This window comes from Bos indicus x Bos taurus, chromosome 1 (genome assembly GCF_003369695.1).
Source record: "Bos indicus x Bos taurus breed Angus x Brahman F1 hybrid chromosome 1, Bos_hybrid_MaternalHap_v2.0, whole genome shotgun sequence".
NCBI classification, from domain to species: domain Eukaryota; kingdom Metazoa; phylum Chordata; class Mammalia; order Artiodactyla; family Bovidae; genus Bos; species Bos indicus x Bos taurus.
In genome coordinates this window covers 130,214,115-130,240,760 of record NC_040076.1, presented here as the reverse complement: position 1 = coordinate 130,240,760, position 26,646 = coordinate 130,214,115, and the positions used below count along the sequence as shown (strand labels likewise).

At 47.7% G+C, this 26,646-nt stretch overlaps 1 protein-coding gene across 6 annotated transcripts; it reads right to left on the bottom strand.

The window, feature by feature from the left end:
- Positions 1-1,322: 1,322 nt before the first annotated feature.
- On the bottom strand, positions 1,323-25,025 carry NME9 (NME/NM23 family member 9). 6 transcript variants are annotated; one of them, XM_027545237.1, is made up of 12 exons: positions 24,959-25,017; positions 24,481-24,517; positions 21,368-21,425; positions 16,515-16,558; positions 14,443-14,514; positions 12,715-12,831; positions 11,571-11,646; positions 8,834-8,916; positions 6,506-6,598; positions 5,457-5,611; positions 3,748-3,887; positions 1,323-1,727 (listed from the first exon to the last, which is right to left on the bottom strand). In XM_027545237.1, exons 2-12 carry the CDS (start codon positions 24,511-24,513, stop codon positions 1,630-1,632), a joined length of 969 nt encoding a protein of 322 aa, XP_027401038.1. In that variant the 5' UTR covers positions 24,514-24,517; positions 24,959-25,017; the 3' UTR covers positions 1,323-1,629. The 6 variants fall into 6 exon arrangements, with proteins under 6 accessions (XP_027401038.1, XP_027401061.1, XP_027401028.1 ...); XM_027545227.1 differs by having other exon boundaries at positions 1,415-1,727; positions 16,455-16,558; positions 24,971-25,025; XM_027545217.1 differs by having other exon boundaries at positions 1,415-1,727; positions 16,455-16,558; positions 24,959-25,016.
- Between the last annotated feature and the right edge of the window lie 1,621 nt (positions 25,026-26,646).

Below are 26,646 nucleotides of genomic sequence, written 5' to 3'. Positions count from 1 at the left end.
ATACTTTGGCCACCTGATGCGAAGAACTGACTCACTAGAAGAGACCCTGATGCTAGGAAAGATTGAAGGTGGGAGGAGGAGATGACAGAGGATGAGATGGTTGGATGGCATCACTGACTCAATGGACATGAGTTTGACTAAACTCTGGGAGTTGGTGATGGACAATGAGGCCTGGCATGCTGCAGTCCACGGGGTCACAAAGAGTCGGACACGACTGAGCAGCTGAACTGAATTCAACCCAGTGTCACAGGCCTTGATCCCAACCTTCTACAGCCTGACTCTTCCTTGTGTCCCTGGCCCCAGCCCCGAAGGGCTCATGTTACAGACTGGAGGACAGAGTAGTGTGCCCAAAAAAGACAGTTTGTGGACACAAACTGTCCATTTAGAGAGTTTCTTCAGGTCATAAGCACAGAGTCACCTCATGAGAAAACCAGCCATCTGCCTCATGGTGTAGAAGAACACAGCCTTTTCCCAAGTCAGAGAGGAAAGAGTACGCCCAGGCTCAGTGTATTTACAATAAAGCAAAGAACAAACCGGTAAGAAGGGGTAGCTGGCGTGTTACTACTCACAGGAGTAGTGACAGTTACTGAACAGCTCCTGCGACCCATGAAGGAACAACTAAACCAGGCAATTGAGTGAAAGCTGGTGCCACCATGAGGAGCTCTCGGGTTTTAAAATTAGGCTTGGTGATTCCCTGGTGGCCCTATGGATTTGGAGCTTTCACTGCTGGGGTTTGATCCCTGGTTGGGGAGCCAAGATCCTACAAGCCCATGGTACAGCCAAACAAAAATTTTTTTAAATACAATTCAGCTTTAGCCAAAATCAGAAACCCGAGAAATGAGGAGAGAGGGGCATTAAGAAAATTAGTTGAACCCTGGTTCCAAATGTAACCCCCACGCACTGTTTTCTGAATGTGTTCTGATTCATGGAGAACCACAGATGGTGAATCAGCTTATTCCAGGACTGCCCGTTGTAGCCAGGGCGCATGGCCTGAATTAAAGCTGATTTATATCTGCCCCCATAAGCCCTGAAGTGTCACGTCCAGTCCTGTTGCACTGATTTCAAGTTCACTGTTACCAAGTTAAGCTCTAACATTGTTTCATCCATGGGACTTCCCTGGTGGTCCAGGCTAAGACTTCACTCCCAATGCAGGGCGCCTGGATTCAATCCCTGCTTAGGGAACTAGATCCCGTGTGCTGCAACTAAGAACTGCAGTTAAAGATGCTGCGTGGCACAGTGAAGACTGAAGCTCCCAGGTGCTGCAAAGAAGACCCGGCACAGCAAATAAGTATTTTTAAAAAAATTTTGTCTAAAAAATAAAATCATTTCATCCATAATGTAGATTTAATCCTAGGGAGACACTGTCCTCTAGCTCAGTAAGTATCCCCTGAGATGACATCGTGTCACAGCAGAGTTCAATAAACTGATGTCCATTTATTTTCTAAAAATGTCAAAGATGGCCCCCCAAAAGTACATATTCCACATTCATACTGTTTAGTAAGGCAGGAAAGTGGATACCATTATTTTTATTCATGAAGGATAGCTAAATCAAGATAGTATCGGTGCTCAAGAGAGGAAGTTCCAGTTCTGGAAGTTTCCTTATGTGCAGCAGATATAAACGTTCCGACTTCAGCTTGTGGCCTCACTCTGGTCACGGGCTGCCTCATCCACATCCTCCGGGGAGCACAGCATTTTGTTGGGGCCCTCCGCTCCTTCAGCCTCATGGCCTGTGGGATGACAGGCATTTTGTAGGATTCTTACAGCAGGCCAGTCCTGTTCCCCCACCCACAGACTGTCCACCACAGAACAGCAGAAAGATAGACAGTGAAGCTAGGGGTCAGGGTGAACAGAGCAGCAAAGAGGTCCTAGTATGTGGGTCAGGGACTAGGGGAGAATTAGGAAAGGAAGTGACTCTGGCTGAGCATTTGTGTCAGGGCCCCAGGCTATGAGTGTCACAAGAACCCTCTGAGAAAGATGATGATTATGGGGCTATAACGGGTCTCATCATCTCTCACAGATGAGACAACCGAGGTCCAAAAGAGTAACTTTCCTGAGGTTATTCTGCTAATAAATAGCAGAGGCAGGATTCAGACCCAGGACTCTGTCTCCAGGGCCCAGAAAAAGTGCTGAGTACACGGAAAGCACACTCTGCTCCTGATGGCTGAGAAGGTGCAGCACATACATCAGAAAAGGGCAGAACACTCGCACCCCAACCAGGCTACTTCCGGGTCATCCCCACGGGAAGCTGTGCACTTACACCCAGGTGTGATCCAGGCCCAGACCCTTCAGCTCCTCATCACGGGAGGTCAGGCTCACACTCTCCCAGCTCTCCCCAGTGAGTGTTCCCCAGCCAGTTCCCTCTCCTCCTTCCCCAGAGTCATACCTACCTGTTCCAGTCACTACCCCAAACGGATGAGGAGGTCCCCTGACTCACATGGTGGGCTGTCTGTGAGGACAGGTCCCTAGAGGCAAGCTGGTCTTCCCAGTACCGCCCACACCAGGGCGAGAGTTCCTCCCTAAACTCCATCTCACTCCCAGTTGTCCCTCAGCCAGCAGTAGGCCGCACCAGGATTAAACAAGGGCCAGCAGGGGTCAGATCTCACCCTTCCCTTCCTTGCCTTCGGACCACTTATTCTTACTTGGCTGGTTGTGGATCTTGAGGAGACCATGATGAACATAAACATTTAGGGAAGTATTTGGGTGAAAACCCCTAACATGGAGGCATACAGAGGTTATTACCGTTTCAGATCTGCAGGCAGCCCTCTCCAAAAAAGGCCACCTTCACATCCTTTGCTTTTCCCAGGATGTTCACTCCTGGCCCCTTCCACCTCACCTGAGGCTCAAACAGAGATGTGCAACTCGGCAGGGGCAGCACAGGCCTTGTTCTCCCACTCATGGAGTGGGGCGGGTCACATGTGCTCTGAGCCCCATGGGTTTCTCACCCGGATTTGGAAGGGGTACCTCCAAAAAAGCCCAGCACACTTTTCCCAAATGGGGCTGAGGGATACGAGCGGAGAAGGCAATGGCAACCCACTCCAGTACTCTTGCCTGGAAAATCCCATGGACGGAGGGGCCTCGTGGGCTGGGCAGTCCATGGGGTCGCTAGGAGTCGGACATGACTGAGCGACTTCACTTTCACTTTTCACTTTCATGCATTGGAGAAGGAAATGGCAACCCACTCCAGTGTTCTTGCCTGGAGAATCCCAGGGATGGGGGAGCCTGGTGGGCTGCCGTCTATGGGGTTGCACAGAGTCGGACACAACTGAAGCGACTTAGCAGCAGCAGAGGGATACGAGAGCCACAGCAGCTCCAGGCAGAGGGTACTTCTGTATAACCCTCTATTTCTCGGCAACACCATCAAAGGCTTGGTGGGGCCTGCGGAGCTCAGAGGAAGTGACCAAGCGACTGTCTGGCCTCTGCCTTGGAAATTGGCTTCTGGAAAGTTAGTTACATTTTCCTGTGGTTTCCAGGGGCCAATGCAAAGTAACTTTGCAACAAGAGTTTGGCTTCAAAGTGAAATATGCAGCAAAAAATGTAATGAGATATTAAAAAGCAACACTGTTACTCTGAAAATAAAACAGCAGGACAGTTGCTAAAGTTTCCTAAGGGGCCCAGTTTTTCCTAAAGGTGGTTACCACATAGTTACTATCAGTAACCAACGCCCCCTCCCCAAACCACACACACACACAGACACACACCATCCCCACTGGGGATTAAATACAGACCAGATCTGCCTGGATGACTTACCCAGAGGGGCGGATTCTGGAATCTGGTCTGAAAACTGAAAACCGGGGAAGAGCAGGGCCAGTTCCCGACGGGCGTCTTCTGAGTCCCAGCTTCCATGGACTGCATTAAAGGGCATTTCTGTGCCATACTGAGCCCGGAGACTAGCAGTGTCCAAAACGTACAAGAAAGAACGGTCTCATTTGAAAAGAAATGTTTTGATCTCTGGCAACACAGCTACCCATCAACAGGCAGCATTTCTGTGACGTGGCTTTCTCTGCTGGAAATGCCAGGAACGGCATCAAGGGTTATGGTAACCAGCGGTGTTCTGACCTTGTTTCATTTGTGCAGCAACCCTGTGAGGGAGACTAGGGAGACCGTCATGTCCCCAAGTTTAAATATGCATGAGTCAGGACTTCCCTGGTGGTCCACTGGTGAAGAACCCGCCTGGCAATGCAGGGAGTGCGGGTTTGACCCCTGATTTTGGAACTAAGATCCCACACACCATGGAGCAACTAATCCCGTGTGCCGCAACTACTGAAGCCCTTGTGCTCCGGAGCCTACGTGTGGCAACTAAGACCTGATACAGCCAAATAAATATTTTTAAAAGGGAGTAAATATGCATGAGTCATGGTGTGAGCCCAGGAGCTGTCATTTTGTAGCTGTTACTACTGGGGGCTAGGCAAGCACCCTGCTGAGGGCTTGATACAAATTGGCATAGTTAATCCCTCAAGGTTCCCTAAAATAATACTAATACTGATAAGATTTCCTTTATCTCAGTGTTCCAAGTTCCCTCTTTCTCTCTCTTAATCTGAGGCAGGTCCTTTCCCGTTGTAGTTCCCATTTTCCAGATGAGGACATTAAGACAGAGGGATTAAAGCACAGATGACCCAAGACCACAAAGTTAGCAAGAAGAAGAAGAGAGATTCTAACCACAGTGCTCTAACAGCCTCCCAAGATAGGTGCTCACAACCCCATTTTATAGATGAGAGAACCGAGGCTCAGAAAACCTAAGATCTGAACTCTGGGCTCTTTCATCAGCCCCAGCTGCCCCAAACATGAATGCTCCCGGCTCCCTACAACTATAAAGTACAACTGCAGTTAGTCTCTTGCTAATGTCTTTCTTGTTGGCAGGGCCTCCCTCAGCTTCTTCAAAGGCAAGACAGTGGATTTGGCAGTGGTGGTGTCAGGCTAAACAATCACACGGAGCCAGGGAGCTGACCAAGGCAGCCTAGCGCTGTGTGCAGAACAGGGTGCTCAGACTCTAAGGGACCTCAGGACACCTTGGGTATGGAGTAGGGGGTAAGAGATCAGGGGGCTGAGTCTACACAGCCGACTCCTAGGCCCCACTCAGTCTCTGACTCAGCAGGCCTGGGTGTAGCCCTGGAATCTGTACTTCTGGGTCAGGGTTTCAGATGGCTCTGGGACCACAAACCCTCTGCTACAGAGAGAACAGTGAGGACTGGACCCACAGCAGCCTTCAGAAGAGGGCAAGAGGCAGCAAGGAGGCATCCTCTGAAGGGCTGGGGTGGGATCAGAGGGGGAGGACGTCAGGGTCTCCTCAAATACATAACAAAGGGCAGGGACTCCCCAGCATATAACAAACAGGGAGCTTCATGGCCATCAGAGTGCCTTCTGTGTTACCCACAATTGGCTGAGCCCCTAGCAGGGCTCTCAGCTTCCTCGGATGCAGGTGTTGAGATGCATGAAAGGACCATTGCTGCTGACATTACCTGTCAGGCTGCTCCCTCCTTGCCACATGAGGGTCACAGGGCCCCATGAGGGTTCGCCAGGCAGTGACCACGTCCTCGGTGCCCTCAGTCCTGGCAAGGATCAGGAGGTGGCTTGGTCCACTGCACATGTGATGTACCAGCTTCTCAAATGTGTCCTAGCACAGGGAGGGAAGGGAGTGAATCAGGCCAGGGGCCCCAGAGGCCCATCCCACCCACAGGATGGGAGAGGGTCCGTGAGCTGCCTCACCACCAGCCAGCATGCCCTGGAAGAGCCCAGGGAGGGGAAGTGGTACCCAAAGACACAGAGAACCCAGATATGAGGCTCTGAAATGACATGTTTGGGGTTGAGCATGAAATTATAAGAAGTTGGATAGCATTTAGAAGACCACACACATGGAAACCAGGGGATACAGCTGAGACTTCTTTGCAGCATCTTGCAACCTTTCCCACTTCTTCAAGTAGCAGCACTCAAGCTTCCTTTGGGGAACGACCCTTCCCCGTTTCACTCAGTCCTAGTCTGGCCGACAACCACAATGCCTATCCACCCCTCCCCACACACCCTCCTCACCTGAGAGGTGGGGCCCAGGCTAGGAGACCCTGTCTCCCAGGTGGGCGGGTCAGAAGCAGAAACAGATGAAAAGTGGTTGAATCTGTCACCCAACAGGAGCACCTGAAGTGACTGCCCGTGAGGTTTTGTTTCAGAAATCCACACCCCTGCCTTGGTTCTTCTTATCCCCACACCTTCTCATGCAACTCCTTCAGCCTTCTTTCTTCAGTTCTGGGAGTCACAGAGAGTCCCCCCAGTAATTCCTATTTCATTACTTAAGTTAGAGTCAAACTCTAATCTTTGGGAGCATGCCAAGCAACGTCTCCCTGACGCAGCCTGTAATCATTATGCTGAGAGTAATTTCATGGCCCACTTGCTGTTCATAATCTTGTTCTTCATAATAGTCTAGTTTCTCCCAAACTAATATCAATTTACAAACATAATGTTGGAGAAAGAGAAAGAAATGCAAGCATGTTGGATACATGGAAACTGAAAAACTGACCTCTCCAGCTCTGTGTTGGTAGAAAAGTCGCATTTCTGCTTCTGTCATGGTTCTCTCTTCATTCGTTAAAATGTCAAACCCAGCTTCCTGGATCTGTAGGAGATATACACACATATATATGGTAAAGAGCCAGACATCCTGGAATGTGAAGTCCTATGGTCCTTAGAAAGCATCACTATGAACAAAGCTAGTGGAGGTGATGAAATTTCAGTTGAGCTATTTCAAATCCTAAAAGATGATTCTGTGAAAGTGCTGCATTCAATATGCCAGCAAATTTGGAAAACTCAGCAGTGGCCACAGGACTGGAAAAGGTCAGTTTTCATTCCATTCCCAAAGAAAGGCAATGCCAAAGAATGCTCAAACTACTGCACAATTGCACTCATTTCACATGCTAGCAAAGTAATGCTCAAAATTCTCCAAGTCAGGCTTCAATAGTACATGAACCATGAACTTCCAGATGTTCAAGCTGGAAAACACAGAGGAACCAGAGATCAAATTGACAACATCCATTGGATCATCGAAAAAGCAAGAGAGTTCCCAAAAAACATCTGCTTTACTGACTATGCCAAAGCCTTTGACTGTGTGGATCACAATAAACTGTGGAAAATTCCACAAGAGATGGGAATACCAGACCACCTTACCTGCCTCCTGAGAAATCTGTATGCAGGTCAAGAAGCAACAGTCAGAACTGGACATGGAACAACAGACTGGTCCCAAATAGGAAAAGGAGTACATCAAGCTTGTATATTGTCACCCTGCTTATTTAACTTATATGCAGAGTACATCATGTGAAATGCCAGGCTGGATGAAGCACAAGCTGGAGTCAAGATTGCCGGGAGAAATATCAATAACCTCAGATATGCAGATGACACCACCCTTATGGCAGAAAGCAAAGAAGAACTAAAGAACCTCTTGATGAAAGTGAAAGAGGAGAGTGGAAAAGTTGGCTTAAAACTCAACATTCAGAAAACTAAGATCATGGCATCCAATCCCATTACTTCATGGCAAATAGATGGGGAAACAATGGAAACAGTGACAGACTTTATTTTGGGGGGCTCCAAAATCACTGCAGATGGTGACTGCAGCCATGAAATTAAACAATGCTTGCTCCTTGGAAGAAAAGCTATGACCAACCTAGACAGCATATTAAAAAGCAGAGACATTACTTTGCCAACAAAGGTGCATCTAGTCAAAGCTATTGTTTTTCCAGTGGTCATGTATGGATGTGAGAGTTGGACTATAAAGAAAGCTGAGTGCCATAGAATTGATGCTTTTGAACTGTGGTGTTGGGGAAGACTCTTGAGAATAACTTGGACTGCAAGGAGATCAAACCAGTCAATCCTAAAGAAAATCAGTCCTGAATATTCATTGGAAGGTCTGATGCTGAAGTTGAAACTCCAATACTTTGGCCACCTGATGTGAAGAACTGACTCATTTGAAAAGACCCTGATAGTGGGAAAGATTGAAGGCAAGAAGAGAAGGGGACGACAGAGGATGAGATGGTTGTATGGCATCACTGACTCAATGGACATGAGTTTGAACAAGCTTTGGGAGTTGGTAATGGACAGGGAAGCCTGGCATGCTACAGTCCATGGGGTCAAAAAGAGTTGGACATGACTGAGCAACTGAACTGAACTGAAAGCAAGCACAAATTCACATTTCAATGTGTTGAAAGTAAAAGATGATGGAAAAACAATATTAAAAGCAGCAGAGACCTTCATTCTCATCATATCCGACCTTATTTAATTTAAAAATTGTAATTTAGGACTTTCCTGGTGGTCCAGTGTTTAAGAAATCCACCTGCCAATGCATGGATACAAGTTCGATCCCTGGTCTGGGAGGGTCCCACATGGCACAGGGCAACCAAATGCATGCACCACAAGTACTGAGCCTGTGCTCCACAACAAGAGAAGCCACCCCAATGAGAAACCCGTGCACGGCAACAAAGAATAGCCCCCACGTGCCACAACGAGAGAAAAGCCCTCACACAGAAACAGAGACCCAGCACAGCCAAAAATAAATATTGTGATTTATCTCATTGGAATTTTAATTAAACTCCTTAGACGCCTCTTCCCCCTAGGACATTGCTACACTATGCCCCAGCCCTGTTTTCCACCAGAGAAGACACAAGTATAGTCTGTAAGGAATATGTTGTCTCTCTTGCTGCTGGGCTAGGTCTTTCTGTCATGTCCAACTCTGTGCGACCCCATGAACTGTAGCCCACCAGGCTCCTCTGTCCATGGGGATTCTCCAGGCAAGAATAATGGAGTGGGTTGCCATGCCCTCCTCCAGGGATCTTCCCAACTCAGAAGTCTCCCGTTGTCTTACCTTCATGATAATCTCATCTGTCTTCCCATGGACCACCGCATCTGGTTTAATGATGGCCAAGGTGCAGGCCTTCTCTGATGACACTGCAACAAGCCGGGGATGGTGCTGTCAGACCCTGGACTCACAGGAGGCTCTCAGGATGCTCTCCACAGGGACTGTGCAGCTCCACACAGCCCCCGCCTCCCTCCCCCAGCCTCTTGGCTGAGCTTCTGCTGACCTGGACTCTAGTGGATGCAGGGGTCTGGCTCCAGACCCCAACCCCAGCCTGGCTGCAAGGGACACAAACTGGTAGGGAGAGTGTGGGGAGGGAGGAGAGGGTGGGAGGTGGAGAAGGAAATCAAAGACGATTCAGGAGCAAAACCCAGAAACAACCAAATCAGCCTGGAGAGGGGACAGAGCTGGAACAGAGGCGAAGCAGGCCAGGACACTCTGGTCCCTTCCCGTCCCCACCTCATGATTCTTGGCCTCTAACTGCAATCTACTGTGTTCTCGTCTCAGGGCATCTTTCTGACTTTCTAGCATGTGGTCAGTGGTGGCTGCCCCAGGCTCCAAGTCCACTCAGGGCTGACACGTACTACCAAACTCCTCTGTCTCTATCCCGTTCTCCTGAGAATCAGCCGCTTTGTTGTTTGGAGCCCAGGCACCAGACAGAGCTCACTGGCCAGGCTACTGGGTGGCTGTGTCCACAGGTCAAGTAGCTGTGGTGATGAGGGAGATGCCACATGGCTGCTGTCCACTGCTCAGGCCCACAGACGCCTCCGGGGAACCCACATCTGTGCATAAACCCATCCCTGTCGGATTCCGGTTTGTATGGACTTGGCCTTGGTGAGCTCTGCACGCTGTCCACAGACTATATCCCCCACGGCCTATTTTCTCTTTTCAACTTTCACATCAGTTGTGTTGACTCTGAAAATCTAAAAAATGTGGGCTGAAAAAGTGTGGATCATGTTAAGCAGCCAATTGGTTCATTCTTCCCTGAGCACTATTTCTAACGTCCTATGAATCCTTGGACTTTAAATCCCCTTAGAAAGTGACCAGTTAAAGAGACCACACAGAGGTATAAGGTGAGAAGAGGAGAGGCCAGAGCAGGAGCCCAAGAACTCCAGTCTGAAGAGAGAGCAAAAGAAAAGAAGCCAAGGAAGGGGAGGCTGTGGACAGGCCAGAGAAAATGAGAAGGAAAATGAGAAAGGTTGAGATGCCTCAGACATCAGACAAGAAGAGGAATACTTTGGTTTTTGTGGGGTTTTTATGTGGACCATTTTTAAAGTCTTTGTTGAATTTGTTACAATATTGCTTCTGTTTTGGGCCACAAGGAATGTGGGATCTTAGGGCTTCCCAGGTGACGCTGGTGGTAAAGAACACGCCTGCCAGCACAGGAGACATAAGAGATGCGGGTTCAACCCCTGGGTTTGGAAGATTCCCTGGAGGAGGCAGCCCACTCCACTCTTCTTGCCTGAAGAGTCTCATGGACAGAGGAGCCCGGCGAGCTACAGTCCATAAGGTCACAAAGATTTGGACATGACAAAAGTGACTTAGCACATGTGGGATCTTAGTTCCCCAACCAGGGACTGAACTCATCCCCCTTGCATTAGAAGGTGAAACCTTCACCACTGGACCACCAGGGAAGTCTCAAGAAGAGGGTTTTGAGTAGGAAGACACTGTGGACGGCAGCCAAGCCTGCAGCAGGATACCATAAGCTCTGACTGGTAACTGCCTGCTGGATTTGGCCCCAGGAAGGTCACTGGAGCCCTGGGAGCAGCAGAGGGGCAGTGACAGAGGAGAGGGCGGCCCAAGGAGTGTGGACCAGGAAGCTGAGCTGGGAGGAGTGGAAGGCTAAGGGCAAGGGCAGGCGTTGTGTAGTTTCCTAAGTGGAGAGACTGGATTTAGGAGAAAATAATGGGAAAGAGAAGAAGAGATAATCCATAAACGAGACAACGAATGTTTCCTGTGGAAGCCAAATCGCTGACTTCTCTTTCACACTTGAAGTTTCTTGCTCTCCTAAACTGCACCACATCGCTTATTAGAATCCATTTCAGACAGTCCTTGTTATCGACACATAAATAGCAGTTTTTCTCGTTCAGGCAGTAATCAGAACTTCCTCCTCTCTCCTATTTGGCTCCTGAGCCATATCCTGGTCTCCTCTGGTGGCTCAGGGACCATCAGGAGCCACCTTTCCAGGAACAACTTCTCTAACTTCTAGCTTCTCTTCCCACTGCCAGGTCAAGATGTTCGTACAGTAAAGGCTCAGGAAGAACAGTGATGCTCAGGAGTGTAAAATCCATGAGTTGATACTTGGGGACTAAGAGGAAGAAGGTACAAGGCTGTGGGGAGGGAAGGGGTTCAGTACAGCTGACTTTCTCACATTTGAGAAAAATGGTTAAAGAAACTCAAGTTCTTAACTCAAAAAAGGACTAAGGAAACCCTAGTACCTCATTTACCTTATTAGTATCATTCCCCTCCACTTTATTAAGAAAGCCTTTCCTGATGCTCAGTAATTGTCATGAAAGTCACACTTGTTATAGTTGAACATGATCAGAAAGACACTCAAGATGCCATTAAAGCAGAGGGAGATTAACACAGTATGTTTGAAGTCAGGTGATTGGAGATTAAATGTTTTATGGGTTATTTCCCCAGAGTTCAGATTATTCAGTAAACTTACTACTCATATATTTTTTTAAAAAACACATCAAGTCCGAGTCTGCACTGCCTTTTGCTTGCTTGTTGGTTCTGTACTTACCCAGGTCCTCATCATCACCATTGTTCTTTTCATGAGAAAAGCATTCATCTTCATCAGAAAGAGCTTCATCTTTAATCTAGTACAAATTGGTCATGGACAGAAAGTAGATAGCTGATTAAAATTCCACAAAGACCTTCAACAACCAACAGAAGCCAAGTAAAGGTTCCAAATGCAGAGCAAAAGAAGAGGGTCAAGATTATCAGTCTTGGAAACTTTTCAAGGTCCTTTTGAGTAACTGGACGGTAGTAGAGGGTGAGAGCAATTGAACACAAGGAAATCCACGCTGATCTTCAGGTTTAGAGCCTGCCTGTTTCCATGAGCATCAAGTAGAAACTAAGGAAGAAGAAAGATGAAATAGAGAGTTGACAAGCAGACAAAGAACTGAAATACAAATAGATAGAAAGCAACTGGCTACACTATGTGGGGAAGTAGTAAAGACAGATCATTTATCTGTGGAGGAGGCACAAATGTTTTCTTTCTTGGGGAAAATTTGCCAGTTTTCTGGGGGGAAATGTATGGTTTGATTCCAATCCATTCTATGAGAACAGTGCTTTGCTCTTTGGAATTGAGTATGAAAACTTGAACACTGGACACTGCACAGCATTAAGGCTCCTGTGGCAGCCGCTCAGAGCACCAGGAAATACTTCTTTCTAACTAAGGGGTGTCAGTTTTCAAAGGCTGCTGATTCTTTATGAAAAACTCACAGCCCATGTTATCCTGAAAATGTTGTACCTAAATCACAAGTAGTGCTTTCTGATCCTATTTCTCAAAGTAATGACCCCTTTCTAGTTAAAGAAATGAACCCCCTGGGGTCACAAATAAAACCCAGGAATGAAAGGGGAGGGCAGGTCACCAGGAGAGATGTCCCCCTGAGGCTGACTCCTCCAACCCACTCCTGGATCCATAACTTCATTTTCATTTCTGAATTCACTGTCAGGGTTACAGAAGCCCCTGTTGGGAGATGAAGTGGGGATGAGCGAGAAATAGGTGAGACACTGAAGTGTTCTGGATGAAGAGGATGACTTCCTCAAAGACTTCCCAGTGGGCCTTGCACCTCCCCTGAGGTGGGCATTTACTGAAGCTTTTCAGGAACAGGGAGGACACTGGCGGGGCAGGGGAGGGACCTGCTGGCCTGGCCACTTACCACCCTCCGTTCTCTGCCTTCAGCCAGCACCCTCTTTTCTGCCTCCAGCTGCTCGCGGATGGTTTTCTCCAGCAGTGGGGCATTCGCTCCTCTCACCACCGCCACCAGCTCTCCTCCCTGGAACACAGCACAGAGGTCCTACTCAGATCACATGACAGCAACCTCTTTCAAGAGCTAGCGAGTGTCCAAGGGCTTTGGGAGTGTGCCCAAGGTCAAGGTCCATGGACCCCACGCCCACGGCTTCCAGTCACTTCTCTGCCCCCTACCCCATGCCCCCCTCCCTTCAAAACTTCCTTCAGGGCAGTGGGGAGTTAGGTGGGGGAGGACCAGGGCCATAGGTTGTGAGTCACTAAGTGTGGCCTCTCTGTGGCTCCTTCATCCAACAAGTATCAACTGAGCACTTACTATGCCCAACACCAAGACAGAGGCACAGAACATAAACCCAAAACATGGAAAGACACAGACACCGCCCTCAGTGAGTGGGTGTGGAGTGGGGAGGGCGATGGTGGTGTCAGAGAAACAACTACAACAGGATAAGGCCATTGCATTAATAGGGGTGCTTGGGATCTGGGGCAAGAATCAATTCCCAACCCATCTGGGGTGATCAGGGAGAACCTCACAGTGGAGGTGCTGTTTGCAGTGAACTGGAGGTTCCCATCTTTGATTCTTCAGAAGTCTCCATGCCCGTCACTCACAGACCATCATATACACTGGGTCCTCCTTCTGTGTCCATCCCACCCTCAGGGGACCTCCACTGCGTGACGACAGTGACCAGCTGCCACATGTCCCCACATGGCCATTATAACTGACGCTTTAATCCGCGTGCTCCAGGCTCAGGCAAGCAAACCACTGTGGTAATGATGCCTTTTCTGCCACTGAGCTCTGATGCCATGTGGCTGGGGGCATGTCCATCTCAGCATCTCCCACTCCCCCTCCCTCCCCCACCAGGTTCCATCAAATAACTTCAATCTCCCTCCTGAAGGCCAAAGCTCAAACGATGTTTCACCAGAAGCTTCCAACTTGTGAGACTTGCTGCCGAGGGCAGGAGCCCGAAGGTTTCCAAGCTAAACAACCCCAGCCCTGGTGAGCAGACCCCAGTTTCCCTGACTGTGTGACGGAGCACTGTACTGAGTCAGGAGGAGAAAATCAACCCGTTGTCTTCAGGGCCTGGCAGGTGACCTAAAGCCAAGAGCCAGATGTGAGATGGCGGGCCCTCGGGGACTGGGAGCCCCGCATGATGTCACAGCTGAAGGCAACCAGGTAGTCTTGCAAATGCTGAACCACTGGTTGTCATCCATCGACCTTCTCATTTCCAACTTTATGTCAGCATATCTTCATATTTAATGATGAAGCAAAGGTAAATACAGGAGCGTTCATGTTGTGGAGCATTCATGTTCCCTCTATGGAGCACAGTGGGATTCGCCAAACTCTGTGCTGGGAGTGAGACTTCAGTCAAGAGTGCTCATGAGCTAGAAGGTGCACAGGTGTCTGAGGGGATCGTCCTCTGTCCCGAGTCCAGAGCTCTGGAGGCCTGCAGCCCAGAGTGATTCCTCAGGGTTCTGCCCGCGAGCAGTGCCGTGATTGAGGGCATTGGTCCTCGGCCAAACAATAAAGTCAGGAGAAGTCAGCACCTCTTGCTGGGAATAGTGTGGGCTCTTGGTGAGAGGCGTCCTTCTGAACACTCAGGGGTGCAGCCGTGGGACCATCCCCGACTGAAAAGGTACTCACGGCATAAAACAGAAAGGTCGGCTCGCACTTCCCTCGGTATCTTTCGAGCACATCAAGACAGTCTGCCTCTGCCTAAAGGAGAGACAGATGGTCAGCAGGCTGATGGGAGAGCCGCATGGGACACACATTTCACATACGCATCTCACACACACACACACCCTTCATCCCCCACGTCACATACCACATACGCACACACAGACACCACAAATACACATACCCCTCATCCCACACAACACACACACACCACACCCCCTCACATCCCACACACACCACACACACACCTCATCCCCATACCACATACACACACACAGACACCACAAACACACATACTCCTCATCACACACAACACACACACACCACACCCCCTCACACACCACACACACACACCACACCCCTTCACACACCACACACACATACACACCACACCCCCTCACATACCACACACACACCACACCCCCTCACACACCATACACACACACCCCACACCCCCCTCACATACCACACACACACATATACCCCTTATCCCCATACAACATACACAGACACACAACTATACCTCATCCCCACACCACATACCACATACACACACAACACACTCACCACACACAGACATCACATACACACATACCCCTCATCCCACACAACACACACACACCACACACCCTCACATACCACACACACACACACACACCACACAGACATCACAAACATACATACTCCTCAACCTGCAAAACACACACACACCACATCCCCCCTACATACGACACACATACACTTCATCCCCATCCCACGCACACACACACACTACACCACACCACAGCCCCCAATACTAAACACCATATACCACATACACACACAGCATACACATCCATTACACATAACACACACCACACAACGTGCACACACACGTTATACACCCACACACACCATACCCCACACATACATTACACACCACACCACACACCGTACACATAACACACAGATCACATCACACACATTGCACATAAGTCACATACTATACTACACACATAGATTACACATAACACACACCATACACACATCACACATATACATTACACAGAACACACACTCTACATAACACACATATGTTACACACCACACACACCACATACATACACACCACATACATACATGACACATCTCACACACACACATGAGTGATGCCCTCCCCAGGTGGAGCCCTGGCTTTTCTCTCTCATGCTGCTCCTTCTAATGTCTTTTCATCAGAACCTTAACAAGTGTCCTGTCAACATACGGGTAAAAAGTGTTGCCAGTGTAGTTTTTTGAGGAATAAAATAAGGAGGAAATGACAGCTTCTCCTGCTCCGGATCAAGGGAGCTCCTCCGCTACCATCCCACGTCTGCTCCTAGTGGCTGGGACACGGGAGGGTCCTTGAGCTCTGCCTCCAGGTCGGATAAAGCCCGCCATTCAGGCCCCTCCTGCTCTCTTCCAGTGAAGCCTCACAACCGGCTCCCCGGAGGAGGGCAAGCCCCGGAAGCCCCGCTTCCCCAGAGTTATCGCGAGCGAGCGTCGCTCCCGTGTGTACTGGCTGAGCCTCACCCCTGGCAGCTCATCCCGCGTCTCCTACACGCGTCTCCGGAAGTGATTCCCATCTCCATCCACTGACCCAAGGAAACTTTTGCTGAAAGTCCCCTTTAAGGAGTAAGGATAGAGATCTTAAACCCTGTGCTCTGGAAGTGAGACTCCAGGCTTCACGGTGTCCAGGAGACAAGAAGGAGGAGCACTGGCCTCAGAGTGGCCAAGCAGTCCCTGTTCCAGAGCCAGGGGTGGCCGAGGCCACCGGGACTGCGGGAGGCGGGGAAGGCAGGAAACCTCCTCCCCCGAGAAACTGGCATCAGCAGAAACTCCACAATGAATACTCTCTCCATGATCTGCAAAAGGCCCCTCAGGCTTCCTGTTCCTGTTTTTCAGTGTTTAAGTTTTTTTTGCAACCGTTGGTTGTTCGACATTCTGCTGAGAGAGGATCTTACTGATGCAAAATGCAGAAGGTCTGGGCCAACCTCCACCCTCATCTTCTGGAAGAGGCTCACCACGGGCTTGCAGGGGCCACACCAGCCTTGGTAGACGTCAACAACTGCGGGGAACCAAGAAACCGGAGCGCCCGGCCACGTCAGGCAAAATCGATACCAGCACACTCCCACCCGCTCCAATGGCCATCTTTATTTGCTATGGTGGTTTAGTGGTTTAGTCGTTAAGTCATGTCCAACTCTTGCGACCTCATGGACCGTAGCCCTCCAGGCTCCTCTGTCTATGGGATTTCCCAGGCAAGAATAATGGAGTGGGTTGCCATTTCCTTCTCCTGGGTATATTCCCAACCTAGGGATTGAACACAGGTCTCTTATATTGCAGACAGATTCTTTACCAACTGAGCTACAAGGGAAGCCCCATTTGCTGGTTAAGAGGATTTATTCTCCCAGCAGAGCATGAGCCAGAGTGGAAACACAGCGTTCCCTTATGAACTCAGTGTTCCAAATTCTAAACTCAATGAAGTGAGTAGAGTGAAAACCACTTACTTAACATGCATCCTTTACCACAAGGAATTTTCAGGCCTAGCACAGAGAGGCCCTCTGTAACTATTTGAATTGGACTGAAAGTATCTTTTTTGAAAGGAATAGTAGGTGACCTGTCAGCATACAATCAACTCTTAGCTAATAAACACAGCATTACCCTTTCCTCCTGACAAGTTAAAAGCCACTTGCTTTGGGTAAAGGGGAATTTTACCTACTCTATCAAATCAACATTGTTCTCCCAGAAAGTGAACCTAAGAGAGACCTAGGTGGAAACTGGGGAGCCTGTTTCTGCCTTGGTCCTGGTCTCTGGAGTGTGGCAGGAACTGGATACGAGGGACCCTCTTGTCTGATGGCACTAGACCTCGAGGCCTGCAAGAAGCTAAGCAACAAAGCCAACACGTGTGCAGCAGACACACACAGGACCCACTCAGCCCAATCAGACACCACGAGTAAGTGCTAGATGGTGACGTCCTGATGGTCACATTGTAGAGAAAGGATGTCTTCATGAACACCTCAGCAGTCAGAGTTCATGCCTGATCCACACAGCAGGGCATTTCTGTTCAGCAGCAGGAGTGCATAGTCATGGGGAGGGAGTGTGGACACTGCTTATAAACTCTCAGCTCTGCCAGTTTTAATAGCATGCGATTTGTGATTTTACTTTTTGAAGGTTCACATTTCAATTTTTCACATCGTATGAGAACATTTATTAATAAAACATGGTATAAATTATCTTTTTTTCCTTTTTTTTTGGGCTGTGCCATATGGCTTATGGGATCTTAATTCCCTGACCAGAGGTTGAACCCAGGTCCTTGGCAGTGAAAGCACCGAGTTCTAGCCACTGGACTGCCAAGGAATTACCTAAATTATCATGACTGAAGTTAGCATAGACTGGCAGCACTAACACTGTACCGTAAGAATTAGGAAGAGGATACCCAGTGGAGGGGTGACTTGCATTGGACACTGTGGAAATGCCAGGCTTGGATGGGCAGAGAGGGAGCCCATGGTGGGAAGCATGGTAGGGGTGTACAGGGGCCACTGGGGTTGGGCTGTGGGAAGTGGTGACAGAGACCACTGGACAAGCAAGGAATGCGGGTTTGAGGAGCTCCATCCTGATTTACTAGGCAATGAGGACTCACAGTAGGTTTTTAGAAAGGAGAGTTAATATTTACTAAGCCATCTGCACTTGGCTTTTCTCTCCAAAAAATCCAGCAACATTGGTATTTTTATTCTACCATAGAAATAGAAAAGAGATAACCAACCCAAGGTAAAACAAAATAAAAATTCTCAAGGAGTAGAACCAAGTTTTAGACTGAGGTTTGTCTGATGCCATAGTTCATGCTTTTTCAAGGACTTTAGGAATGAAGATGCACAATTTCAAGAGTATGAGTCAGTTCAGCCAAGCTACATAGTTTTGCAGAGATAGAATCAGACTGGGTTTGGGAGGGATCGGGAAGCCAGACACAGGGGTGGCAGTGTCAAGGGAGGGATGGAAGGAATGGAAGAATCCCTGAGACTTTGAAAAGGAAGTGGAAAGACTAGGGGGGTGACAGTCCTGCAGGTGTGAAGAAGACCCACCATTGAGCCCAGCAGAGAAAAAGAACCGAGTGAAGACAGGGAGAGAGTGTTTGGGGAGGGAGGAAAGTGCACTAGATTCTAGATGTTCTGCGTTTCCAGTACCAACCAGAGAGTCTAAGCCAAATGGTCCCAAAGGCAGTTAGACTCCAGCAGTGGCAAGAGAGAGGGATTTGGTCCTTAGCATCCAGTCAGAGGTAGATGAAGCTCTGGGCTTCCTTAAGGACAACAGCTTCACAGTTGAGCAATTTCAGTAGACCCCAGTAATGGGAGAGAAAGGCATTTGGGTCGTACTGGGAAAAAGTCCTGGAAGACTCAGACGACCCTGTATCCAAGCCCACTAAGGAGAACAGTTTCAAGCTCTGGCAGGTAAAAAAAAAACAACTGGGACACAGTTAGCTACCAGTCTCTATGCAGGGTTTCCACTGATAGGTCAGCCCAGTCATTTGTACCAACTTTCCATCTCCTCTTGCACTCCCTGGCTCTCCGAGGAGTGGTGGGGACAAAGGCACACTTGCCGTGGTTAAGGGGGAGAAGGGACTGGGGACTGGGGACTAGGGAGAAACTATATGAAGAGATTGAATGGCAGGAAGCAAACAGAGAAGGAAGGGAAGAAATGGCAGAGAAATGAAAAGGGAGGGGTGTGTGTGTGTGTGTGCAAACCTGAAAAGACTTTTGCATGTTTGAAGGCAGATGCAAGTGAGCCAACCAGAGTTCCAAGATGGTGGTTGACTTTGGGCACAAATCTCTGCTGGCTCTAGAAAGATTCATGTCTTCCTGAGACTGCCTGATGAACGAGGCAGATGAGCCCCTGCTGCCTCCAGTCTACATGATTCCCTCGTGTTGCGCTTAGTGCTGGGCTCAACAATTCCACGCTCCATAGATGGCAGCTATGATCACATAGGGTGCCTGGAACATGGCAGATCCTCACAACACGATGAGTTTGTGGTTTTCTTACTTATGAGTAGTAAGAAACTCACTTTCTTATGAGTTTGTTATTAAAGATACAGAAGTTTTACCCAGGAGCTGTGTTCTGATTGCACAGACAAACCATATGGACAAAATAGTTAAGACCTGGCACCATCAACAAAGCTTTGTAGCCCCTCAAGTAATAGGGTATGGCCAGACTCACACCCCATCCTGGATCAATGCGACCGCATTTATTAAGTACCCACTCAGCCCAGGCCTGGACACGTGTGCTCCAGATAGAGATGAAAAGACATTGGCCCTGTGTCTAGAGGCTGGGTGCAGGCACGGAATGCCCAACCACACAGGGGCCACACAAGGCTGGCTGTGTGCTGGAAGGTTGAGACAGAGTCCCACCCCAGATGCCCTAGAGACACCAGGTAGAAGTGACCACACAGAAGTTCAGGAAAGATTTCATTCAAGGAGGCTGCTTTAGAGCTGCCTGAGAAGGAGAAAGATTTCTACAGTCTGTTGGGGTCCATGATACTCCAGGTAGTAGGAACAACACGGATACCAGTGAGGAAGTGGGGAAACTAGTGGCATGTGCTGGAAGGCTAGAGGCCAGGACACACCCCAGAGTACAGTGGGTGACAGGGCTGCAGAGACAAATTGAGTCTTGAGAGAGGCCTGGAGGAGGGGGATTTGAGTGCTAAAGTCATGGTGTGGGGGGCAGTGAAGGAGAGAGATGAGAGCAGATACAAGTTGACAGAGCAGGTGCATTGATAGAGAGAACTGACCAGACACAAAAATAGAGCCCTTCTAGAAGAAAAGAAGTAGAGAAAGGAAGAGTGGGGAGCAGCTGTGATGGGCATCCTCTAAGATGCTGTCAGTGGGCCCTGTCTCCCAGGATTCACACCTTTGTGTGGGCCTCTGCCCTTGAGTGCAGGCTGGACCCAGAGCTTCTAACAAATAAAGAGGACAAACGCGATGGGATGTTACTTTTGAGATTAGGTTACACGAAGACTGTGACTTTCATCTACCTCTCTTGTGTACTTGCTCACTCGCTCTTTTCCTCTCTCCCTGAACCCGCTTTGGGTGGAAGGGCTGGGGGGAAGAAGCTACCATGTTGTGAGTAGCCTTATGGAGAAACTGATGGCAAGAAATGGATGTCTCTGGCCAACAGCCAGTAAGGACCTATATCGTGCCAATGGTCACAGGAATGGACTTGGAAATGACCTTTGAAGATCTGCCAAAGCCACATGACCAAGTTTGGAAGTAAGTTAAACTCTAAGTTGAGCCTTGACATTCTTGGTCTGACTCCTTAGCTGCAGCCTGGTGAGAGACCCCAAGCCAAAGGCACCCACTTAAGCAACCCCTGGATTCTGGGTCCACAGAAACTGTGGGATAATAAATGTTGAGTGCTGTAGACTGCTAAGTTTTAGGGTAAATTGTTACTCAGCAATAGATATTGATACAAGGAGGGTAGGGGACCAGGAGGCTGTGCTGTTTCCTAGTGACTGTGCAGCCCCTGGTTCCACTCTCTTGGGCTACCTGGCTCTCATTCCAGCCCTCGAGTTCCAAGAGATCCCCTATTCCTTTCAATACCTTCCCCTTTTGTGCCTCAAGTAATTTTAACACTAAATATGCCCTGAGCATGACAATCAGCTCTAAAACAAGGGAACCCTGCTATCCGGCAGTACTGACTAGTTTCCTGAATTGGACTAACAGATGTTGAAATCATATATGTACATATTCACAAAAGAATTACCTTCTTTTTTATTTATGAAGCTCAAGGTTATAGGGAAATGATACTGTTTGCAGGTTTTCTCTCCATGGTTCAATATGTCATTTAGGAATTTTGAAAAGAATGGGTCTAAAAAATCATCTTAAATTACCAGTTAGTCCTTTGGAACTGAGCATCTCCTCCCAAAGTTCTTGGGTGCTGACGTTGACCTAGCATCAGAGAGGAACAGACGCTGTATTACTGCGGGTGCCCATGGGGAGGCAATTTGGTGCGTTTGCTCTAGGTTATCTACTAATATCTATCAGTCAGGTCTCTCTCTTCCCTCTCCGTCTCTTTCTCAATGAAATACTTACAAATACAGCTCAAGCTGCCCTCTTTGCCCAGTCTTCTTTTCTCCTCTCTCTCCTCCTGCCTCCAACCCCAAGAATAACCACTATCCTAAGAAAAATCTCATTTTAAAAATTGTTGGGACTTCCTTGGTGGTCCAATAGTTAAGAATTCGCCTTCCACTACAGGAGACATGGCTTTGATCCCTGGTCAGGAAACTAAGAGCAATTAAGCCCAGGCAGCACAACTAGAGAAGCCCATGTGAGGCAACCGCTGAGACCGTGAGCTCTAGAGGCCATGCTCTGTAATTGGAGAGGCCTCCCATGGGCAGCAACTAGAGAAACCCTGCATGCCACAACGAAGACCAGTGCAGCCAAAAATTAAAAAAAAAATTTTTAATTAAAAAATCATTTTTACTTGTTACTTTGCCAAAACTATTATAAAATTGTTTTATGTACATAAATAGGCATAAACAGTATTATATTGAAGATCTCCTTTTGCAATTTGTGTTTTTACTCAACATTAAATTTTGACATTTATCTGAACTCATGTACAGGGAGGTACTAATTTGTTTTTGCTTTTTTGTCTTTTTATACATTGTATGGAGGTATGAATTATATATGGTGAGACATACAGAACTAAACTGTTACACAGGAGTGAGTTTTAACAAATGCATGTACCCAGGTAACCACACTTCTATCACAATGCAGAACATTCCTCTCCCCAGAAAGTTCCCTCTGGTCTCCTTCCGCTCACTCCCTACTCCTCTCCCCAGGTAAACCCTAACCTGCTTTCTGCCATAACAAATTAATTTTACTGATTCTAAAACTTCATATAAGTGAAATAGTACAGCATGTCTTTTTTTGTGCTGGTCTCTTTTGCTCAGCGTATTTGGGGTGTTCATCTGTGTAATTGTATCTCAGTAGTTTGTTCACTTTTATTCCTGAGCACGTTCCATTGTATGACAACATCACATTCTGCGTGATGGATGATTTGGGGCTCTTATAAATAAAGACTTAGGAACATTGTTGTTAAGTCTTTTGCATTCACCCTTTCATTTGTCTTCAGTAAGTAAATACCTAGGAGTTATATTGCTGGGATATTGGGTCAACTGAGGAACCCTAAATAGTCTTACCTAAGGAGAGGACAGGGTTCCTGGTTGGCAGACCCTAGAACACTGTTTTCAAGGAGTTGACCTGGTAGAGAAGCAATGCTTACACAGAGGCCTCCGTGCATAGCGACCCCCCACTCCCTGCCTCAGCAAAAGGGAGCACTTCCTTTGAGCACCACAATGAACTCAGAGCTCTGGGGAATATGCATGAAAAAAACTGATAACAAATGTTATTACTCTCCAAGGGAATATCAGACATAGACACATGAAGAGACAATCATATGGAGCAAAACGCTTAGAGCCGCAAGCCTGGACATATCTAAAGGAGTCTCATCACCACAGTGCTGCCAGGTATGTATCATCCCTCCTGTTTACACAAAGAACAAGGAGGCTCAGAGAGGTTGAGGACATTGTTCACAGCAATAATTGATAGGACCAGGTGCTTAGAATTGATTTACAGACACAGAAAAAGTCTCATAACTCTAGAGTACTAAAATCTCCGTGTTGGAAGGCCCTTAGGGATAATTCACCCAACATGCTCCTTCCACAGATGGGTAAGCTCCAGCCCAGAGCAGTTATGTGATTTATCCGAAGTCCCAAAACAGTCAAGAACTGCATCAAATCTTTGACTTCCAGACCAAAGCTCTTCCCTTCCCTGCCCATCCAGCCCCCTGCACACTATCCTTAGCCTGATACTGCTTTCTTCTTTTTTTAAAAATCACATGCAAATTCACATGTAAAGTGCTGATGCCACAGAGAACAATAAAGGAGAAATCAGATGCCTGGAGACCACTGCCCATCTACTGAGAGGTGCCTAGAGCCTGACCATGAAAAAATTTTAAAGTTTACTTTAAAAGGCACCCACGTTACATTATGATATTAAAGCCTTCCATCCCACATCCATCCGCTTCCATGCCTGCTTTTTTTTTTTTAACCATCACTTTAGAATCAACCACTACTTATTGTCCAGGGCCAGGACAATAAGTAGTTATTGTCTTATTAATTCACTTGTCACAGGTGCAAACAAAGTAAAACACTCTATAAGGAAAGCATAGTGCATAAAATATCAAAACATTCTTTGAATAAGCAAATGATTTCAAGAAGGCAGTGATGGGAGAAGTGGGTCTTCAGAAAGGGCACAGTTACAGACATATGCCCAGACTCTAAGAACTTATATTCTCTCAGCAAGTCATAATTATACCTCAACAAAATATATGTCAGATCGAATTATACTGATTCATATTTTCTTGCTATTTTTTGTTTTAATTCATGTTTCAGTTTCATGGTTGCATAAGCATTATAAACATAAGCAGCTTTTATCCAAGTTTGTGATTATATGTTTATATTTGCATGCATGCTAAGTTGCTTCAGTAGTGTCCGACTCTGTGCAATCCTAGGGACTGTAGCCCTCCAAGCTCCTGTGTCCATGGGATTCTCCAGGCAAGAATACTGGAGTGGGTTGCCATGCCCTCCTCATGTTTATATTTAAGTGCACACACAAAAAATTGTCATCATTAGAGGTCAAGATAAGCTTTTATTCCTTTAAGGCAGAAGGGTACAATATTCAAATTTGTGAACATTGTTATATGCCACATTTTAATAGTACATTTTAATTTTAATTTTTTGCTCACACTGTGCGGCTTATGAGATCTTAGTTTCCACACCAGGGATAGAACCTGTACCCCCTGCAATGGAAGCACAGAGTCTTGACCACTGGACCACCAGGGAAGTCATTTTTATACTGCACTTTCCATTGCAGACCATCCTCCCGGCCCCCTATTCCACCCCAATCAAATGCTGGAAGCCAACTTCGCCTTGAAACTTACCTGCAGGGCAATTTCCTTTTTCTTGCTGCCCATGGCTCTACAAAGAAGAGAGAAGCTCTGTTATTGAAGGTTCCGGCCATTCTGGCCGCAACCTCACGACAAAACATTGAGTAGATCTGCAAGCCTAGAGCCTCCTTCAGATAAAGCGCCCACCTCCCCAACTCCTCTCCTTCAAGTTAATTATGAATGGCAGCAAATAAACGCAGTGATCCAAAGTGAACACCCCACGGAGAAAGCTGAGCTTAAGCCCGAGGGCTCTTCGCTCGCCAGAAGGTTTTCTGTGGACATGCGGAGTCCCTTCCCCACCGGGAGCTGGAGGAGGGGCGCGCGCGGGGGCCCGAGTAGGGGCGCCGGGCCACGCAGCCCATGAGGCCCCGAAATGCCTGCCAAGGAATTTGGACGGAAAAAGCCTACAGAACCCTGCCATCCCTTCTGTTCCCATTTATTCCTGGGAAACTGAGCCCCTGCAAACAGGTACCCGGTCCTTAACCTGCAGCGAGAGTTTCCCACACAGTTTGCGGCGACCCAGCCACGGTCGTCATGGCAACACTGCGCGGGCGGGGTGGGGGGAGTACTAAGGCGGCCAAGAAATGAATCCGAGTACACATAAGCCACGCCCACTCTGGGCTAGCGCAAAGGCAGGAGGGTGTCCCGCCTCTTGCTGTCAGGACTGGACTGTAGAAACACTCATTGGCTGAAGAGTTTGTCCTCTTGGGGTCTTTTGCACCCACCAAGCACAGATCTGGTGCATCACGTACTGGAGAGCTACATCCTCCATTCCTGCATCCCTTCTGTCCCACCAGGACTGGCATGAGCTTTTCTATTGCTACTGAATACATACTGGGCAGGGGTGGCTCCCAGGTTTTGACAGATCTGAAGAGGTTTCCTTCAAGATAAAGAATACAAAATTACAAATTCAAAATGAAGTATGAAAGTCAAGTGGAGAAAATAGAAGCAGTTATAAACATGGTGTGAATGATCTACACCAATTAAAAGAAATTGCCAGGAGATTAAAAAGCAAGGCCCAATATATGTTATCTTCAAGAAATCAACTTTAAATATAAAGCACAGGTTTAAAAGGTTTTTTTTTTTTTTTTGCTTGTTTGTTTTTAAAGACAGTTAGAAGTAAAAGGGTGGAGAAACTATGGCATGCTACAGTAATCAATAGAAAGCTGGAGTCACTATACTAATTTCAGGCAAAGCAGATTTCAGAGCAAGGAAATTTATCGGGGATAAAGAGAAGGTATTACATAATGCTAAAGGGATCAATTCTCCAGGAAGACATAACAATACTTGTGTATGCACCTAACAGCAAAGCATCCAAACACCTGAGGCAAAAACTGACTAAACTGCAAAGAAAAAATAGACAAACCCAAATTGAAGGCTTCCCTTGTAACTCAGTTGGTAAAGAATCCGCCTTCAATGCAGGAGACCCGGGTTTAATTCCTGGGTTGGGAAGATCCCCTGGAGAAGGAAATGGCAACCCATTCTAGCATTCTTACCTGGAGAATCCCATGGACTGTGGCCTTCCAGGTTCCTCTCTCCATGGGGTCGCAAGAGTTGGACATGACTTAGCAACTAAACCACCACCACTATTATAATTGAAGACTTTAACACCACATCTTTAGGAATGAACAGATCCAGCAGGCAGTTGAGAATGAATATAGTAACAGCATGTCAGTTCAATTCAGTTACTCAATCGTGTCCAACTCTTTGCAACCCCATGGACTGCAGTATGCCAGGCTTCCCTGTCCATCACCTCCTGGAGTTTACTCAAACTCATGTCCATTGAGTCGGTGATGGCATCCAACCATCTCATCCTCTGTCGTCCCCTGCTCCTCCTGCCTTCAATCTTTCCCAGGATCAGGGTCTTTTCCAATGAGTCAGCTTTTCACGTCAGGTGGCCAAAGTTTTGGAGTTTCAACTTCAGCCTCAGTCCTTCCAATGAATATTCAGGACTCATTTCCTTCAGGATGGACTTGTTGGATCTCCTTGCAGTCCAAGTTACTCTCAAGAGTCTTCTCCAACACCACAGTTCAAAAGCATCAGTTCTTCAGTGCTCAGCTTTCTTTATAGTCCAACTCTCACATCCATACATGACTACTGGAAAAACCATAGCTTTGACTAGAGGAACCTTTGTTGGCAAAGTAATGTCTCTGTTTTTTA

What these genes read in the sequence shown, in the direction of transcription:
- NME9 (XM_027545227.1), bottom strand. Translation starts at nt 24,513, where the DNA reads ATGGGCAGCAAGAAAAAGGAAATTGCCCTGCAG. An exon ending in AAGGCAGAGAACGGAGGGTG is followed by an intron (nt 11,647 to 12,714) that starts GTAAGTGGCCAG and finishes AATTTGTACTAG; the next exon opens with ATTAAAGATGAAGCTCTTTC. An exon ending in TCCAGAATCCGCCCCTCTGG is followed by an intron (nt 1,728 to 3,747) that starts GTAAGTCATCCA and finishes GTCATCCCACAG; the next exon opens with GCCATGAGGCTGAAGGAGCG.